Source organism: Myotis brandtii, unplaced genomic scaffold, assembly GCF_000412655.1.
Source record: "Myotis brandtii unplaced genomic scaffold, ASM41265v1 scaffold143, whole genome shotgun sequence".
Lineage (NCBI taxonomy): Eukaryota > Metazoa > Chordata > Mammalia > Chiroptera > Vespertilionidae > Myotis > Myotis brandtii.
The window spans coordinates 2248392-2268415 of record NW_005355115.1 but is presented as its reverse complement, the minus strand read 5'-3'; the positions used below and the strand labels follow the sequence as shown (position 1 = coordinate 2268415).

The window sequence follows — 20024 nt, the reverse complement described above, 5'->3', positions numbered from 1 at the left end:
AAGCAACCCGAAAAGAAGTATTCCTTGTATGTTATATTTTCAATATTTATTCTGTTGTCCAATATGGTAGCCACTTAGTATGTATGCCTATTTAAATTTAAATTAAACTAAAATTTAAAATCCAATTGTTTAGTTGCCCATCTCATTTAATGTGCTCAATAAGTACACACGGTTAGTGGCTATCATACTACAAAATACAGAAATTTCTATAACGCAGAGAGTTCTACTAGATAGAATGCTATGATGTAGACAAATAATTTTATAATTATAGGTAATTATAAAAGTTCTTTCCATAAAACTGCAAACATTTCTCCCTGCACTTGACACATTCTTTCCAAACTTCCTATGTTAATGATGACAATTACTTTTTTAAAAAAGGTAACAACTAAAAGGATAGTGTTTACTATGTGTGGGGAACAATACGATATGCTTTGATTCAATATCTCATTTCATCCTCATAAACCCTATGAGGTAGAAACAAGTTCACAATCCCTTATCTGAAAGATGTATTTCAGAATTCAGAGGTTTTCAGGTTTTATAAAGTTAATACTGTACAAAAACCATAAGCTACATAACCTCCTCAGTAGGGTCTAGGAAAGCACTTAGCAACGCAGTGGAATGAATGAGTATTAACACTAAAGTGAAGACAAACATAACTGCATATCACTTAGGTCCTGGTTCTGCCATCATATCAGTTCAGAACAGATAGTCCCATCCTCCAATGTGGTAATTTGCAACTACATTGCAATTTTAGAATGACAGATCTGTACATTTTTACCTATTTTTCATCACAGAACTACTAAAATGACTCCATCTCCCTGAATTTCAAGAAATTACTTCTAAGATTGAACAACTGTTTTTCCCCGTGGTAATTAATTATGTACACTGTATCCTTAAATAAAAGCCCCATTTATTTTCTTTACATGAGAGAACTGATAGAGATATTTAAGTACAAATTCAAAACTATATTTCGTCACATTTACCAAATGACACATTTTTTTTCAATGCAGGCCATTAATTCAGTTGACTCTAGCAACTTAAACATTTCCTTATTCCATTTCTGAAAGGAAAAAAAAGTATAACCAACTTTCAGTTACACAGCACTTTTATGTTCTCAATCAACTTTTACATACATTTTCTCACTGTCAGGAAAGATTGTGACCAATTTAGTATTATAATTTGAAAATCTTCCTCAATCGTGTTATATTTATAAACCAGTGTATATCTTAAAATATTATAAATAGATGCCTCTCACAGAAAGTAAAAGGATAAATTTATCCACATATTTTAGTGTAATGTAAATATCAGGAATTAAAATAAAATATTTAATAGTGACATAATATAAATATAAGATAAACACTTAAATATTCAGTAATAATGTGGCCATATTTATATCTAAAATTATGAAATATTGCAAATATAAGCAACCAATATGGAGTATATTGAGCACATCATTTCTAAGAAAAATTATGTTTTCTCTTGGTTACTGATATGGCCTTGCTTAAAGATTTGGTGATTAGGAATAAGACATTGAAAAAAATGCTATGATAATATGAAAATAACAACTTAATCCAATACTTCTTACAAAATTAGACCTCATTTCTAATAACAGTAATTAAGTGAACAATTATTTCACTTTCACATTATTACTTCATTATTGCACACTAGTCAAACATAAACTAGTAAAAGTTCATTTGTTCACTAATTTTATACATCAAAATAAAAGTTTTATTGATTAAAATGTAGCTTAGCATAATTTGTCAAGAGCACTGACTCTGGAGTTAGACTTCATGGATTGAATCCAGGTCTTGCCAATTTGTATCTCAATTTTCTCATCCATTAAAGGGAAATAATAGAATTTACCTCATAGGGTTATATAAGGATTAAGTGATATGGTATACGGAAATACTCAGGTATATGGTACACATTATGTTTTATACAAGCATTCACTATTATCAATAGAATTGTTAAAGCATCTTTGAAATTATAATGTATTAATGTTAGCACTTTTTACCTTTAATAATTTTTCTTTGCTCCAATTTTCTGAAAAACTTAAATGTACTATGTAAACTCAATAACTGAAGGGACCTTGTGTCAGTTTAGTAACTTTCTACTACTAACTCATATATTTAAATTTTTCTATTGACTGATTTTAGAGGGAGAGGAAGGGAGAGAGAGAAACATTAATTTGTTGTTCCACTTATTTATGCATTCATTGGTTGCTTCTTGTATGTGCCCTGACCAGAGACTGAATTAGCAACTTGGGAGTATGGGGACAACACCTCAACCAACTAAGTTACCCGGCCAGGGCTATTAACTCATATATTTAAATATTAAATCTCTTTAAAGTTAGACTGAGGTAAGGGTAGAACTGGGAATATATTCTTACACAACTCATAACTTCAAAATGCTAAAAGGCCAAATTATACCATTTCACATATACAATTATGCACTAGTCTAGTGCACAATAAATAAATGGTTGTTGCTAATTATCCCAAAAATTCCCAAGAGAAGAAGCAAATCTTACTGAGAAAATTATTAGTTCAGTTTTGGACATAGCAAGGTTGAGGTGCTCATGGGCATTCCAGGAAGCAATCAGAATTAGACCTAAAGTTAGCAAGCTTACCCTCAGAAGTTCATCACTTCCTCCTGTGTACTGCTATGGAATTTATCACATCCTACCACACGACAATTATGTCTCCACAACCCTCCTCTACTGTCAGACTACCTTAAAGGCACTTAGGTCCTGCCATGTATGGGCTCAATAGTGTTGATTTTTTTTAAATGCAGAATTTTCAGAACCGTACAATTAAAAGACTAAATTTTATCGTATATAAATAAAGGTCTGATTTTTAAAAATTATTTTTCATCTGTGGATTTTAAATAAGGCTGAAATTTTCATTTGGCAGAATTCTTACAAAATACAGGTAACATGTAAACAAAATCTTCTTTTTTTTTTTTATTTCATCACATGAAAATCACTAAATGTTACCAAGCAGTGAAACTCTGCCATCATTGCTAGGTCTACAAACCTGAAAAAGAGTAAGACAAGTCCAGAAGCATATAAATAAATAAGGAAGAGAGAATCCAATGAAGACTTCTTGAAGGGCATTTAAACTAAAATTCTTACGAAGTTTGTTCAAATAACTGCAATGTGAATTGAAAAGATTTCACTTTTTAATTTACAGGTTACTTGAGTTCAGTAACTTAAAATGAAAGGCCTCTGGACCCTGCCAGCACACGTTATTAAAAAAGCGGTGATAAGTAGCATCTAGCAAATGTGCACAGTTGTAAGTTGCTGCCATCCCCAACCCACTAGCATTAGTTTAACTGCTAATCCTTTCACTTAAAATTTGTCGAAGCACTTCCTAAAGAATGCTTCACTGGCAGTATTTACCACCTACACTTTACATATGGTCAATTCTATCAAGGCTCCAACAGCAGAACAGACTGGCTGCCAGTTCTATATTTAATAGCAAATCATGACAATTTCATTTGTGCTTGACAACTAGATACCTGAAACCATTCCCTGGAAATGTCACTACAATATTGTTACTTATTTGGAGGGGTAGGACCCAAGAGAAAAACAGGTCATTAGCGGTGAATGGGTGAAGAAGACAGTAGCATTAGGGACGGAAAAATAGCAATACAACACAAACAGACTTAAGAGAACTGTGAAACTGCAGCATTCACGGAATGAAATTCCTACAACACAAAATGAACACAGATGTAAGCCTACACTTTCTCATTTGAAATCACATAAGCAAAGATCAAATGTATATTGATTCTAAGTTTATGTAACAAAAGCCTGAAAACTTTATACCAATAGAAAATATTGTTAAATTAAAAAATATTCCCCCAATTTTGGCCCTACTTTTTTTGCTCTATGAAGCAATTCATAAGGGGAAAAAAATAACTTCAGACTATAAATGATGAATGTAACTATTAGGAGTAGCCTCTCTATGAGGTCTGAAATAGAAGGAAAATGTATATTTCTTCCAAAGCTGTAGCCAATAATAACTTTTGCATTCTGAATCCAGCTTAAGCACATTAGTAGGGAAGATGTTTGCAAAAGTATTTAATAAGAAAGTGCTGAATTTAGCTTTTATTTTATTTTTTTCTCAGTTTTCTTAAGTGGCCTGCAGTCTATCAAATGCATTAAGCAGAACCTCTCCTAAGTATAAATGATAAAAAGGAAAAAAAGCTTTATTATTATAGAGACCTGTTTCTATAGATAAAGGGTCATCAAACTTTTTCTGTAAAGGGCCAGATAGTAAATACTTTCAGCTTTACTGGCCATGTGGTCTCTATCACAAATACTCAACTCTGCCATGAAGCATGAAGGCAGAGATAGATAATAGATAAATGAGTAAAACCTTATCTTCAAAAACAGGCAGCCAGTCTATGAGCACATGGCCATAGTTTGTTGATCACTGCTGTAAAGCATATTAATTATGTACCAACAAATATATTGCTTTAATAAATAACACCAAATTTAACACATGATGTCTGAAATTTGCTTTAAACTGTTGCATTAAAAACAAGTGGAGAGTAGGGAAAAAGGTTAAATAAGACTGGCAAAACACAGTTATTGTTAAAGCCAGGTGATGGATGCATTGGGTTCATTATACTCTTCTCTATAATATATACTAGTGGCCTGGTGCACGAATTCATGCACAATGAAAGGAAATTAATTGGAAGGAATAGTTTAATATCGCTATTCGCACTTTCTCTATAATAGAAGTGTCATCCAAATTCACAATCGACAATGACAGATCGAAACACATGTGTGCGACTGGCACCAGCGAGAGCTTTATATGTATCATGCATACGTGAGTCAACTTAGCCTTTTATATATGCAGAATAAACTTGCTTAATTAGACCTGCTTTCTGATTTAGCTAAACTTTTTCCAGCCCAGTAAAGCACCCCAACTTCCCTTTCAGGTAATTGTCAGCAACACAGCAGTAAATATCAACATGAAACAGATTATTATTGTAGATCACGCAGGGAGAAAAAAGGGTAAAATATTTAACTGCCGCAGTGTTTTACTATATTCTGCACAGTGAGAAAACCTGAAGTCATTTTCAAGGTCCACCATTTCTTACTTTTCAGTCGGGTCAAGTATCTAAGCTTTCTAAATCTCCATTTTCCAGCAAGTGAAAAGAAAATAGGATTCCACTGAGTCTCCTATCTACCTACTCCAGGACTTCTGTGAGGATCAAATGAGATGAGGCACTGGAAAACATTTCACAGATATTTGGTTACAGTGTGAAATGTTTGCACCTGTCTATAAAGCAAGTCATGTTCCTGGACTGAAGAAACTGCAAGGCGGCTAGTTGTTACTAGGGAGAGGAAGCCGGGCATTGCTATGTGATGTCATTACCCGGATGGACACTTAGCATATTAGCTTTTAATATATGTAGATTATATATAATATGTTTTAAAACACAAAGTAAATCGGTGGACTGGCTCTCTACAGGAAAATAAATTTCCGCACTTTACTATAAACCTTCTAAAACACATTTGATGTTTTTAAACATAATTAACATAATACAACATAAAAGATTCTGTTTTGTTTTGTTTTGTTAATCCTCACCCAAGTATATTTTTCCATTGATTTTTTTATGGAGAGTAGAAGAGAGAGGGAAAGACAGAGAGAAACATCGATGTGAGAGAAACACATCGATTGGTTGCCTCCTGCACAAGCCCTGACCAGGATCTGGGCCAGGGAGGAACCTGCAACCAAAGTACATACCATTGGCCGGAATCAAACCTGGGACCCTTTGGTCCTCAGGCCGATCCTCTATCCACTGAGCAAAACCGGCTAGGGCAACATAAAAGATTCTTAACATAAAGCTACTAAACCATAATGAAAAAACTTAAACTAATAAACTATATATACTAAAAGTGTATAAAGCGTAAACCCTTAACATTTTCCATAATTTAAAACACAAGGCCCTGGCCAGGTAGCTCAGTTGGCTAGAGCACTGTCCCGATATTCCAAGGTTATGTGTTCAACCTCTGGTCAGGGTACATATAAGAATCAAACAATGAATGCATAAATAAATGGAACAACAAATCAATGTTTCTCTCTTTCTTCTTCTCTCTAAAATCAGTAAATTAGAAAAAAAACTGACTCACCTCATACAACTCCTAAATTAGTACATTTATTTTATTCTCATCTCATCCAATCTCTGGTTTTTGAATATAATTACTAGAGGCCCAATGCACAAAATTCATGCAAGGGCTCGGCCCCCACAGCCCTGGCTTCATCCAGAAGGTTGTCCGGAAGGACATCCGGAAGGTTGTCTGGCTGTCTGGTCTAATTAGCATATTACACTTTTAGTATTATAGATTTTAGGGCATACATATATTATTTATGTTAACATATAATAGGTTTAATTTTCAAATGAATTAAATAATTTTTTCTCAGTTTTAAACTCTAGGCAATAAATATTAATAGATACAACCCACATAAACAGACGCTGATCAAGGTCTCCAGTAATAAAGAGTGTAAAGGAAGCCTGAGACCAAAAAGTTTAATAACCTGTGACCTAAATGTTTTCAATGTTGTTTAAGGTATGTTCACCAAAAAAGTATTAGATATATGCTCAAACGCATTTTTTCTTGGAACAATAAATACCACACAGTGGAGTCCATCCATTATGAAGGCTATCAATACACACCCACAGGAGGAAGACACTTAGACCTTCAAAAGAAACATTCTTTTAAAATTGCTGGACATGTCAGGAATAATGCATCCATGTCAGGAAAAGAAGAGTTCTAATGTGTTGTCCCTCATGCAGGTAATTGTCTCCTGAACCAATAATAAAGAAAAACTAGTATGTGCCAACTGACATTTCCAATAAATATGCTATTAAATCAAGATATGCAGTCTCACTCAATGCAGGAAGCCAGAAATCAAGCGGAGAAGAGCGTTAGGCAAGAAATCTTAATGACTGTGCAACTTTTCAAAAACTGAGTGTGTTTTTTAAATATTCTAATTTTTTCCTCAATCTTCTGAAATACAGTGATTTCAAATATTATCAAAACTAAAAAGTAAATTACATTAGGCAAATAGAATTATTGTGACATTTGAGAATAATTGAGAACTCTGAAAACACTGCAACTATGCTAGGATATAATCTATATAAAAATTTTCTAAATCTAAAATGGGAATAAACAATTTATAACAGATAATTAGAGCAAAAAGATTTACCTAAAAGATTTACAAAAAGATTTACATATTCTTTTATAAATATAAACCAATACTTATTTTCCTAATACAGTACAATTGTAGCATTCTTAACTAATGCTGCCCCTTTTGTCTGCATATTGTTATTGAAAATGTTATCAGACAATTTCATTTTTATTTAAGTACAAGTTTCCCAGTTAAGTTTTATAAATGTTGTTATTTCTATTGTCTTTTATCAACATGAATAACTTAACATAGTAATAAGTAAGATGCAGAGACATACTTACATCATACTCTGCAATTCTGAGGCAAAGCTTGCAGACTTTCCTGTACTTCTTCCACTACTTGAAGTGGCAGTAGACATTGGGCTGGCTGCAGTATTATTCATCTAAATAGAAAAGAGAAATAACACAAAATGTATTTAATTATAAATAAATGCAAGGAAAACAAAAGCAATTATAAATTATATCAAAAAGTATAGAAAATTTTAAATTTCTGATTTTTTGTGTGTAAATTTTCAGTCAGGTCAAGTATCTACGCTTTCTAAATCTCCGTTTTCCAGCTAATGAAAAGAAAATAGGATTCCACTGAGTCTCCTATCTACCTACTCCAGGACTTCTGTGAGGATCAAATGAGATGAGGCACGGGAAAACATTTCACAGATATTTGGTTATAGTGCGAAATGTTTGCACCTGTCTATAAAGCAAGTCATGTTCCTGGACTGAAGAAACTGCAAGGCGGCTAGTTGTTACTAGGGAGAGGAAGCCGGGCATTGCTATGTGATGTCATTACCCGGATGGACACTTAGCATATTAGCTTTTAATATATGTAGATTATATATAATATGTTTTAAAACACAAAGTAAATCGGTGGACTGGCTCTCTACAGGAAAATAAATTTCCGCACTTTACTATAAACCTTCTAAAACACATTTGATGTTTTTAAACATAATTAACATAATACAACATAAAAGATTCTGTTTTGTTTTGTTTTGTTAATCCTCACCCAAGTATATTTTTCCATTGATTTTTTTATGGAGATTAGCAGAGAGAGGGAAAGACAGAGAGAAACATCGATGTGAGAGAAACACATCGATTGGTTGCCTCCTGCACAAGCCCTGACCAGGATCTGGGCCAGGGAGGAACCTGCAACCAAAGTACATACCATTGGCCGGAATCAAACCTGGGACCCTTTGGTCCTCAGGCCGATCCTCTATCCACTGAGCAAAACCGGCTAGGGCAACATAAAAGATTCTTAACATAAAGCTACTAAACCATAATGAAAAAACTTAAACTAATAAACTACATATACTAAAAGTGTATAAAGCGTAAACCCTTAACATTTTCCATAATTTAAAACACAAGGCCCTGGCCAGGTAGCTCAGTTGGCTAGAGCACTGTCCCGATATTCCAAGGTTATGTGTTCAACCTCTGGTCAGGGCACATATAAGAATCAAACAATGAATGCATAAATAAATGGAACAACAAATCAATGTTTCTCTCTTTCTTCTTCTCTCTAAAATCAGTAAATTAGAAAAAAAACTGACTCACCTCATACAACTCCTAAATTAGTACATTTATTTTATTCTCATCTCATCCAATCTCTGGTTTTTGAATATAATTACTAGAGGCCCAATGCACAAAATTCATGCAAGGGCTCGGCCCCCACAGCCCTGGCTTCATCCAGAAGGTTGTCCGGAAGGACATCCGGAAGGTTGTCTGGCTGTCTGGTCTAATTAGCATATTACACACCCCCGGAACCGCTGCAAACCTCGGAGGGAAAGCTGCCTTCCAACTGATGCCAGACACTCCCGCTTCTCCCGTTTGGGTCCGAGTCCCCAGCGATTCGCCCGTATCTGGAGCTCAGAGTCTGAGACTCCCCCCTGACCGAAAACGACAACCGCGCTCTCAGCCACCAGCCCGCTTTGCGCGCGCACCTCCGCACCTGAGTTTTTTCCACACTGCGCCTCCTCTGAGCCTCGGTGTGCTGTTATTTTTCCTTCTAGTTGAAGAGTCTCTCCTCAGCCAGCCTTCCTGTGGTTCTGGGTGATGTCCGTTCCGTCTTTTAGTTGTATTTTTGAAGTGGTTGTTTGCGGCAGCAGTCTGCGGTGTTTACCTATGCCGCCATCTTGGTCTCTCGCCCTCCCCAGTTAAGTTTTATAAATGTTATTTCTATTGTCTTTTATCAACATGAATAACTTAACATAGTAATAAGTAAGATGCAGAGACATACTTACATCATACTCTGCAATTCTGAGGCAAAGCTTGCAGACTTTCCTGTACTTCTTCCACTACTTGAAGTGGCAGTAGACATTGGGCTGGCTGCAGTATTATTCATCTAAATAGAAAAGAGAAATAACACAAAATGTATTTAATTATAAATAAATGCAAGGAAAACAAAAGCAATTATAAATTATATCAAAAAGTATAGAAAATTTTAAATTTCTGATTTTTTGTGTGTAAATCTGATTTTTTTATACTTAATGTTCTTTATTAAAATGAAATAGTAAGCCCAGCCGGTGTGGCTCAGTGGTTGAGCATCAACCCATGAACCAGGAGGTCACAGTTTGATTCTCGGTCAGGGTACATGCCTGGGTTGTGGGCTTGATCCCCAGTAGGGGGCATGCAGGAGACAGCCCATCGATGATTCTCTCTCATTGATGTTTCTATCTCTCTCTCTCTCTCCCTCTCCCTTGCTCTCTCTATAGTCAATAAAAATGTATTTTTTAAAAAAGGAATAGTAAGGTGGGAAAAAACTGCTTAGACATGTATGATATAAAGAATTACTCCCTTGAGTGATAAAACATTTCAGTACATATTTTATAAGTAATGGAAGAAAAATAGTCATTAAAATATTTTAATAGAGCTCAGTGGTTTTCAAAATGTGTTCCAGGGAGCCCTAAGACTCACTGGCACTATTTCAGGGAGCTCCCAGTGGCCCCCAAGCATATACCTCATCAGTTCCATCCAGAACACCAGAAAACTCAATATATAAATAGAGTTCCAAGTGAGATTTCATTTACAGAATAAAATTGTACAACTGTAAGATACAAAATTAGAAAATCCCAGCACAATCTAATCCCTATATGAGCCAAAGCCTTAATACAAATAATATAAAGTCAATCAGTAGATCAGAAGAAAGCATTGTGATACTTTATAATCTTACTAGAGTCCCAGTGCACAAATTCATGCATGGGTGGAATCCCTCAGCCTGGCCAGAGATCAGGGCTGATCGGGGTTGATCAGGGCCAATTGGGGCCAGTTGGCCAGGGGGAGGGACTACAGGAGGTTGGCCAGCCAAGGGAGGTTGGCTGTCGGAGTGCACTGACCACCAGGGGGCAGCTCCTGCATTGAACATCTGTCCCCTGGTGGTCAGTGGACATCATAGCGGCCGGTCAACCGGTCGTTCGGTCACTTAGACTTTTATATATATAGACTAGAGGCCCGATGCACAAAGATTCGTGCAAGAATGGGCCTTTCTTCCCCTGGTTGCCGGCACCACCTTCACTCAGGCTGGAGACGCCTTTCTGCCTTCGCTCCAACCTGGAGCTGCCTTTCTGCCTTCACTCCAACCCGGAGCCACCTTTCCGCCTTCTCACGCTGCCCAGAGGCCCGGAGCGGCTGGGGCAGTGTGGAACGCCTGCGTCGATGCAAGCATCACGCCCCCAGCCGCTCAGCGCCTGCGTATGCAAAGTAACCTGCTATCTTTGTTGGGTTGATTTGCATACTCACTCCTGATTGGCTGGTGGGCATCGTGAAGGTACGGTCAATTTGCATCTTTCTCTTTTATTAGTGTAGATAGATATATAGAGATGGTTAAGTAACTCATCAATTTTAAATTGTGTGACTTTTTTCCCAATAAAATTAAGCTGACACTAATGGGAAAACTAGATGCTAATCCTAATATATCCCATTTTATTTAATAACTGTCCCATAAATAAGAATTAATAAAATAATATTAAAATAATGCAAGTAGATAAAAACCTTATTACACAGTAAGTGCTCAATAAATGTTAGCTATTAATTCATGGTCATATAAACCTTGCAATACTATAACTTTCTTTAAAATAAAAATGCTTTGCAAATTCTAAAGAAGAATTACATTTAGAACAAATGATAAAATAAAGCAGTGCTAAGAACTTTAATTATAGTAAACTAATTAGGAAGAGTCCAGAGTCAGACTGCCCAGGTTTGAATCCCATCTTTGCTACTTGGCTATCCTTTAGGCAAGTTACTTAACTTCCCTGTGCCTCAGTTTCCTCATCTGTAAAAAGGGAATAATAATTTCACCCTTTTAGTGTTGTTGTGAGGCTTAAATGAACTAATATGTTTACAGCAGTTCTAAGCACACAATGTTTGCTTTGTTATAAACAGAAAGATCTTAAGAAGTCTCTTTCTTGACTTGCTAACAGCTTTTTTATGACAAATTTAGATTACTCTCATTTCATAATCACAAAAATTTAAGAAACTTGAATATTTTCACTGAAAGACCTTAATGCAATTCAACAAATAATAAGTAATTTCCTTGTAAGTTCTGTTTTCACTACAGACATCACTACTGTTACCGGTCACCCTATCTCAAAAATCTGTCATTTATCTTTGACTCCTTCTCCAGCACCCTATAATCTATTGAAAGCTAAATAAAGTCTACTTTATGTTCTTAGAGGTCAAATAAATTCTACTTTATGCTCTTACATTCTCCCTCTCTTTTTCTACCCTATGGCCCTTTATAAGCTCTATTTATAGCTTCTCTCTTTCCATCTCAATTCATTCTCCACATTGCTGCCAAATTTATCTCCTGATACATTCTCTAATATGACCACTTCTATGGGTAATGTTGGCTAAAATTGATAAAGGAAACCTGAACCAGGGCCATTCACCAAGAGCTAGGATGGAAGGGCAGGGCCTTATGAAAGGTGGCTGGGGGAAAAAACCTACTACCAACCACTGCCTACATAGGCCATATATAAAGCTTTTGAGAAGGCAATGGGACAGGGATCTACAACAAGAGCACACTAGCTGAGTGGCTAGATGGGAAATATCTGAAATAACCTTCTGTGGCAGAACCAGCTATCTGCCAACATAAGCCCTGGCCTAGTCCAAGGGCCAGGCCAAAACCACCAGACAGAGAATGCAAGAGCAGAGAAAGAGAAGGAAAAAAGTTTCACTTAAATTGAGCCTGAAAACCAAAATTCTAAAACAAATAAAGAAGCTAATGCTATGAAACACCATCATTATTTTTTTAAGTCTAAATTTGCTTTATTTTTTTTCAAAAAGCCTTTTGGAATAAGTAATTTTCTACAAATAATATGGGAACTCAGCTTTAAATAAAAAATCACATCACCAATCCAAGATTGGGAAAATAGACAAGAAACCAAGAATTTCCAGGAACAGTCCTGAAGAATCAAGACAAAGTGCTAACAAAGAAACCTGGCTTCCTCAAAGACCTTAGAAAATGTTTCCCTTATTGTCCCAACAGAAGACTGACAGAGAGGTATGATATCCTAGAGAAAAAGTTAAACTCAAAGATTGTGTATTAACGCCAGGCTCCAAAAACAGTTATGACTTAGTTCACTCATGTTGGATTTGAAGACATGCCATTCTGTGGGATTTTCCTGTGGCCAAATGTCCTGAGACATTGTTGAAGGAATCTGCCCTTTTTTCATTTTACAAATCCAGTCACCCTGCTTTAACACTTTCTAAAGGGGAGACATTTCAGAAAGTAAATTCATATTAAAACCACAGCTTTCTTCAGTTGTCCTCCTACTGCAAATGTTTCACATCAAGAGTATTTATTGGTAAGAGGTAAAAGGTCCCAATCCTAGTTTATTATAACCACGATCATCCTTTCACAGTCAAGTTATTTAACTTTTAAATCAAACAGGTGAATAAGATTTTTCTTGACATGATGAGTTGATAGCTCATTAGAATCTTTAAAATAATTATTTCCCATACCCATTTTGTTTGATGATTTAGATAATTAACTTCTTTCGACATTAACTTCTTTACACATCAAAGTCCTATCATTCCAGTGCTTTATTTCCTTTCTCCCAGACATTTAAAAAAAAAAATGTCGGTTAAAAGCAGAAGCACTCAAGTCAATTTTCTCTAATAAATACAGTTAACATGGAACTGAAAACCTACTGTAATCTTCTCAATGGGTTAATGTCCTACAGTTGTTTTAGCTTTCCATTGAAATGCAGCTGTTTGCCATATTTTACAAAATGAATTCAGATGTGCAGATGGAGACCTAGATTATTTCAACATGCCACAGTTTAAATGTGAACCCAAGGAATAAGTTCATCTCTGATTAATACTTATATTTAAACCTGAACACTAAGCCAATAGCAGATACTATGTTACACCTGTAAAATCCTGTTCCAGAATAGAAAATTTGACATCTTTTAATTTAACATAATGAGATTTAAGGATATACTCCTTTCCTCAGAAAATACTGCAACAACAAAAATTAACTACGGTAAATCACAAATGTAAATTTTAAAAAAAGGAATGGGCATGTTCTCTTTATAGCTCGTATTTTTGATGATTAAATGACCAAAAAAGAAATACCATGAAACATCTTTAGCTTAAAATAACTCAAATAATTGGAAGTATATTACTAGTTTCAGCACTCTCAAAACATCAAAATCTGAATTGTGAAATCCATCACTCTACCCATTCATTAAAAGACAGTAGAAATTTTTTATCATTTCTACTATCTCATGCTGAGGAAAATTAATTCAGCAGGCCTATATACTGATTTTGAGCACCCAAGTCTCAATTCCAATCATTCATAACTTGAACATTTCACATAATATAAATAGAAAACTGTTATACTCAGAACATTTTCATTTTCATAAAACTCCAAAGGCAGGAAGCAATTATGGTTAGGCCAACATTATTATATACTGCATTTTAGTTTTGTAAAAAAAAAAAAAAAAATTCAAGTTACATTATGATCTTAATTTCTCCTGTTGTAAAAAAAAAAATACCAAATGGCCACTCAATCACTGAGAATTCAAAGAAAATAAATTAAAATGTACAAATTTTAAAACTTCTATACCTAGTATTTGGGATAACAATATGGTAATCTAACATATTTATATATGACCCATTTCAAGTGAACTTGGAAGGTATAAAACTGAAATGTCCATTCAATTATCTGCTAAAAGAGAAGTAACATGAATAATCCAAAGAACAGATGATTCACATATAATTTATAACTTTTTTGAAAATAATCGCAATTTTTATGAAACAGCTTCTAATTGCATTTTCATAACTAAAACATCATCTGTATTCACCTACCATACAAAAAAAAATGAGCTCAGATCCTGAAATAAGATGTATCTATCATAGCACTTCTTATACTGCTTAAAAACAGGAACACTGTAATTTCAATAACTAATAAACTGCCTGACATAGCTGATGTTCAATAAATGGTAGGTAAATTAAAAAATGACCGAAAGATATAACAAAGAATACAAAGATAAGAAAAACACACCCCCGCCATTTAGTAGCTTACAACCTACTGAAGTTAACAGATATACCCAATGCAATGAGCTTAGAGATACTGTAATGCACAAGATACTATGAGAGAACAGGAGGAACATCAGAACCAGTCAATTATTATGGGATAATTGTACTGAAATTGAACACTTCCTATAATCTGAAAATAAACCAAACTTAACTGTACTTAAAAAAAAAAACACAGAGATAAGTGAATAGCAAATCCAAACTACCCATATCTCAGAAGTGAAAGTACTTTCAAAATTGTGATGCACCATAAACAGCAATATATGATCTAAGGAAATATTCTGCCTTACCACTCATTAATTATTTTTCTTAAAATCTAATGGAATAGGAATAAGTCTTCCCAATCCAAATCAGTCTGATTCCAATTAACATGTGTAAGAAGCTATAAATATTCATAAGAAACACCTAATGATCAAAATGACAAGTTATTGGGAGTAATATAAGTAAAGAACCACAATTTTAAAACAATTATCAAAGACTTCATATTTAGAGACAGAAAAACCCTTCTCTGTAATATCTGATACTACTACCACACCTGCTTCCATGTCCAGCAGTTCTATAAGAACACGACTAGTCTTCAGTCACACAAGGTCAAAAACTCCAAGACATTTAAATTGTTCAGCTCCTTCCCTGCCTACAACCAGGAACTCTGGTACTGACATTTTTTCTTATAAAAAAGCAACTCTAAATCAATCCCTTCCTTTTCAATTTTACCTTAATGCCTTTACTGCATTATCTTTTAAACCTCCCATCTTTCTAATTAATTCTGCAAAATATCTCCAGAGTACTCATTCTAAATATGTTACTCCTCTACTCAGAAGCCTCCAATGGCTCCCCTTTGCCTGGAAAACAAAACTTGTCACTGGACCTCTCCAGGTTCCTTTTCTATAGCAGTCAAACCAAACATTCGATATCTCCCAAACCATCCCAGGTTCTTTTGAATCTTTATTGTTTTTCCTGCTTGCAATACCTTGTTACCTCTCCACCTATCCAAGTCCTAGTGGTCTAGAAAAGCCTGACCTAAACTCATTATCACCAAGAAGCCTTCCCAGTGACACAACCATCAAGAATTATTTCTCTGACATCTAATTGTTTCAGCTTACTAATTCTTTTGGTTTAACATTAAATATTTGAGTACATACTAATTATTTTAATTTATTAATAAACCTCTGCCCCATAACCTCTCCAACTACTGGCAGGTGACTATACCTCCTACTTCATAGAGAAGTAAAAAGCCTTCACTTAGTAACTTCCTCCATTCTCCTCTAATAAAGCTAATACATCCTTTCTTGATTCCCTCCTCTTACAATAAAGGCACCCTCTCATTTAAAGCCAGTGTATCACCTGTACTTTGGTTTATTCATTTATAATTATTTACTGGGTACCTACTACAGGCCAAACACTGTTAAAAGAGCTAGGGCTAGAGTAGTGATTAAGCTAGACAGAAGAGATACAACATAATGCAGGAGAAAAGCACATAAATATAATCTGAGGTAGTGACAAATGCTTTGAAAACTAATTAAACAAGTTGACTTCAACCAGAATATAAAATCTTAACAAAAACCAAGTGACTTGAAATGTTTTAGGTTTTAAAAAGTTAACTCCAGATGCTGTGAGGATATACTATAAGGAGGCACTAGTATAGGCAAGGTAATCAGCTAGAAAGTTATTGAAATTATATAGATGAACAATAACAGTGGCTTGAATTAGTGAAACAAGTAAAGATGATGATAAGTGGTCAGATTTCTGGAATATATTTTGAAAGCAGAGCTGACTTACTGATGGATTAGACATGGGTGTGAGAGAAGAGCAGTCAAGGATGACTCTGAAGTTTGGGACCTGAGCAACTGGTTGATGGTGATACCATTTACTGAGATCAGTAAGATTGGAAAGGATAAAAAAAGAAATTGAGTTGGGGCCAAGTTAAGTTTGAGACAGCTATTAGATATTCAAGTGGAGATGAAATCCTACAGATGTTATAAGGCAGAAAACTGAAATAAAAGTCATGATCATAGGGTTTTTGTTAAGGAGAATTAATTTAGTAGAACCTGGTAATAAGGATCAACTAATCTCTCAAGTTCAGTTTCTCCACCTGTCAATAATTTCTGCCTGTCTCAGAGGGGTGTTATAAAGACAACAGACCCAACCAGCATGGCTCAAGGGTTGAACATGGACCTATGAACCAGGAGATCATGGTTTGTTTCCTGGTCAAGAGAACATGCCCTGGTTGCATGCTTGATCTCCAGTGTGAAGCGTGCAGGAGGCAGCCAATCAATGATTCTCTCTCATCATTGATGTTTCTATCTCTCTCTCTCCCTCTCCCTTCCTCTCTGAAATCAATAAAAAATACATATATATTTTTGTTAAAAAAAAAAACAATGGCCACCACATAATGAGCACTCAAAAAATATATCTGAAATGAAAAGAATACCACCTGTAAACTATAAAGTTCCCAATAGACAAACAGACATATAAACTGTGTTTCTACATACACTAGTTGGCTTTATAGGCAATTTTTTTTAACCTACAAATAACAGGATCTTAGTGACAGACTGCTCAGAGAAGTTGTATTATATTTTTCTTTAGTCTCACATTAATGTAAGTTTCTATTCCATGTGCTTTCATATCCAGTACTCTTATGAAACTACTAGAAGCCCAGTGCACAAAATTCATGCACTCTGGGGCGGGGAGGTCCTTCAGCCTGACCTGCGCCCTCTTGCAGTCCAGAAGCCCTAGGGCAGTGATGGCGAACCTTTTGAGCTCGGCGCATTAGCATTTTGAAAAACCCTAACTTAACTCTGATGCCATGTCACATATAGAAATTTTTTGATATTTGCAACCATAGTAAAACAAAGATTTATATTTTTGATATTTATTTTATATATTTAAATGCCATTTAACAAAGAAAAATCAACCAAAAAAATGAGTGTCATAGGTTCGCCATCACTGCCCTAGGGGGAAGGCCGGAGAGGCCACCGCCACTGTGCTCGCCAGCGGTGAGCCTGACTTCTGACTGAGCAGCGCTCCCCCTGTGGGAGCACACTGACCACCAGGGGGCAGCTCCTGCATTGAGCATCTCCCCCTGGTGGTCAGTGTGCGTCATAGTGACTGGTCGTTCCACTGTTTGGTTGATTTGTACATTAGCCTTTTATTATATAGGATTGAGTTATTTAAAAATTTTCTTTTGAAAATAGTTCTTAAATGTATCTACCAGATCATCCTAAAATACATAAACAACCAAACCCTGACAAAATGGCAAGTTTATTTTCCCAATATTGTAACAGTTTTTACATAAAATCTATAATAATAAAAGCATAATATGCTAATTAGACCGGACGTCCATCCGGACCTTACGGACAAAGCCAGGGCTGCAAGGGAAGCCCAGGTCCCAGGTGCCAGAGGGAAGCCGGTGCTGGCAGCCAGGGGAAGGAAGGTCTACTCGTACACGAATTTCGTGCACCAGGCCTCTGGTATTACATAATTGAATGACCTAATAGCTAACTTTTCAGATATGTGCAAAATTTTGGAATCAATTATACTTCTAGTAGTAAAAGGTAAGTATATTTGACAAGGATCTCAAAGAAGGAGATCTTTTAACCATCAAAATTCTCTTCTAATCTAGATTCACATCTTAGAAATATTAAACCTTATGATAAGTCTATATTAAATATAAACAGTAAAATCTGATGTGATTAAAAACATAGTTCATCAGAGGGGGTGGGAGACGGGTGGAGGAAGGCACAGGGAGAGAAATGGGGGACATCTGTAATACTCTCAATAAAAATAAAACATAGTTCATAGAACTAAAAATTAAAAGGGATATTTACTCCCATGTAGGCATGTAAAATATAGATGAATTTGTATAAGCGTTTCAGAGTTTATAAAGGGTCTTTAACTTTTATTAACTCACATTTTTTCATAATCACCCTATCAAGCAACAAATACTTCTCCCTATTAATGAGGAAGCTAAAAGTAAAAATATTGGGTGAAGGTCACAAATCTAACAAAAAACAGGCTTTGATTCTGGTAGCTGATAACTTGAAATATCTAGTCCATGTACATACATATTTTAATAAAAATTCGCCAACCTTTTCGCATTTTAGTATCTTTATTTACAAAAGATGCTTATCTCCTTTAGCAACTAAAATAATGTGAAATTACTGAGAAGTTGTACACATAGTGGTCACTGGACTTGTCATTAAGTTACCTTAGAGGCTGATGACTTTAAAATAGGGGTGGGGAACCTTTTTTCTACCAAATAGATATTTATAATATCATTCTCGGGCCATACAAAATTATCAACTTAAAAGTTAGCCTGCTGTATTTCATCAAACATTTAATTAACGCACCCCTAATGCCTTGGCAGAGCCAGATCAGATGAGGTTCTCCACCCCTGCTAAAAGCAAGTTCATAAATTCCTTGCTTAAAAGTAAAGCTCAGCCCTGGCTGGTTTGGCTCAGTGGATAGAGCATCAGCCTGAGGACTGAAGGGTCCCAGGTTTGATTCTGGTCAAGGGCACAGTGGGGGTGTGCAGGAGGCAGCCGATCCATGACTCTCTCTCATCACTGATGTTTCTACCTCTCTCTCTCCCTCTCTCTTACTCTCTGAAATCAATAAAAAAAAAAATTTTTTTAAGTAAAGCTTAGACAGATGGATAAACAGCTATTACAGACAAAAGCATAACTATGCAAATTGTCGGGAGGGGGACCTAAGACATCTGAAATTCAGAACTGTAGTTTGAAAATCACTAATTTCATCCAAATCCCTCATTTTTCAGGTGAGGAAACTGAAGTCCAGAGGGGTTTCTTGAACTGCCCAAGGACACATCACTATTTAGTGATACAGCCGGGACTAAAACTGAGGTCCCCTGACACCTGGTCCAGAATTCTTTCTACTATCCCACAAGGAACATACAAATAAAAGTTGATCATAATTAACTCACAAGACCTCCACAATGTGTTTGTCATAGTGAACTTTGTTGTGAAATACCTGCCTATGCTGACTCAGTTTAGCAGTGAAGAGGTGGGCTCTGGAGTTCAAATACAGGCTCTAACATTTACCATGTGACCTTGGGCAAGTCACATCACCTCCCTGTCTCAGTTCCCTCATCTTTAAAGTAGAAATTAAAAATACTCTTCTCATAGTTTACATGAAATAATGTCTATAAAGCACTTAGGACAGTGCCTGTATGAAAAGCTCTCAATTCATGATGATGATGATGATGAATAAGCAGAAGAATCATCATTCAACCAAAAGTATAGCTTCTTGAAAACATATCACAAAGTATTATCATTAA

The 20024-nt window shown here is 35.5% G+C and overlaps 1 protein-coding gene and 1 long non-coding RNA gene across 3 annotated transcripts in view; one reads left to right on the top strand and one right to left on the bottom strand.

Annotated features, from left to right (window-relative positions):
* The window catches only part of SUPT3H (SPT3 homolog, SAGA and STAGA complex component), a 451623-nt gene extending 438371 nt beyond the window's left edge, over positions 1–13252 (bottom strand). For both annotated transcript variants that reach the window (XM_014535365.1, XM_014535364.1), the window contains exons 1-3: positions 13151–13252; positions 9433–9533; positions 7484–7584 (exon numbers count right to left, since the gene is read on the bottom strand). In XM_014535365.1, coding sequence (XP_014390851.1) covers positions 7484–7584 — 101 coding nt within the window. In that variant the 5' untranslated portion in view covers positions 9433–9533; positions 13151–13252. The remainder of the gene's footprint in view (positions 1–7483; positions 7585–9432; positions 9534–13150) is intronic.
* LOC106725195 overlaps positions 1–19666 on the top strand; it is a 57593-nt gene extending 37927 nt beyond the window's left edge. Inside the window, exon 2 of the long non-coding RNA XR_001361061.1 lies at positions 19506–19666. This is a non-coding gene — a long non-coding RNA (uncharacterized LOC106725195). The remainder of the gene's footprint in view (positions 1–19505) is intronic.
* The last annotated feature ends 358 nt before the right edge of the window (positions 19667–20024 follow it).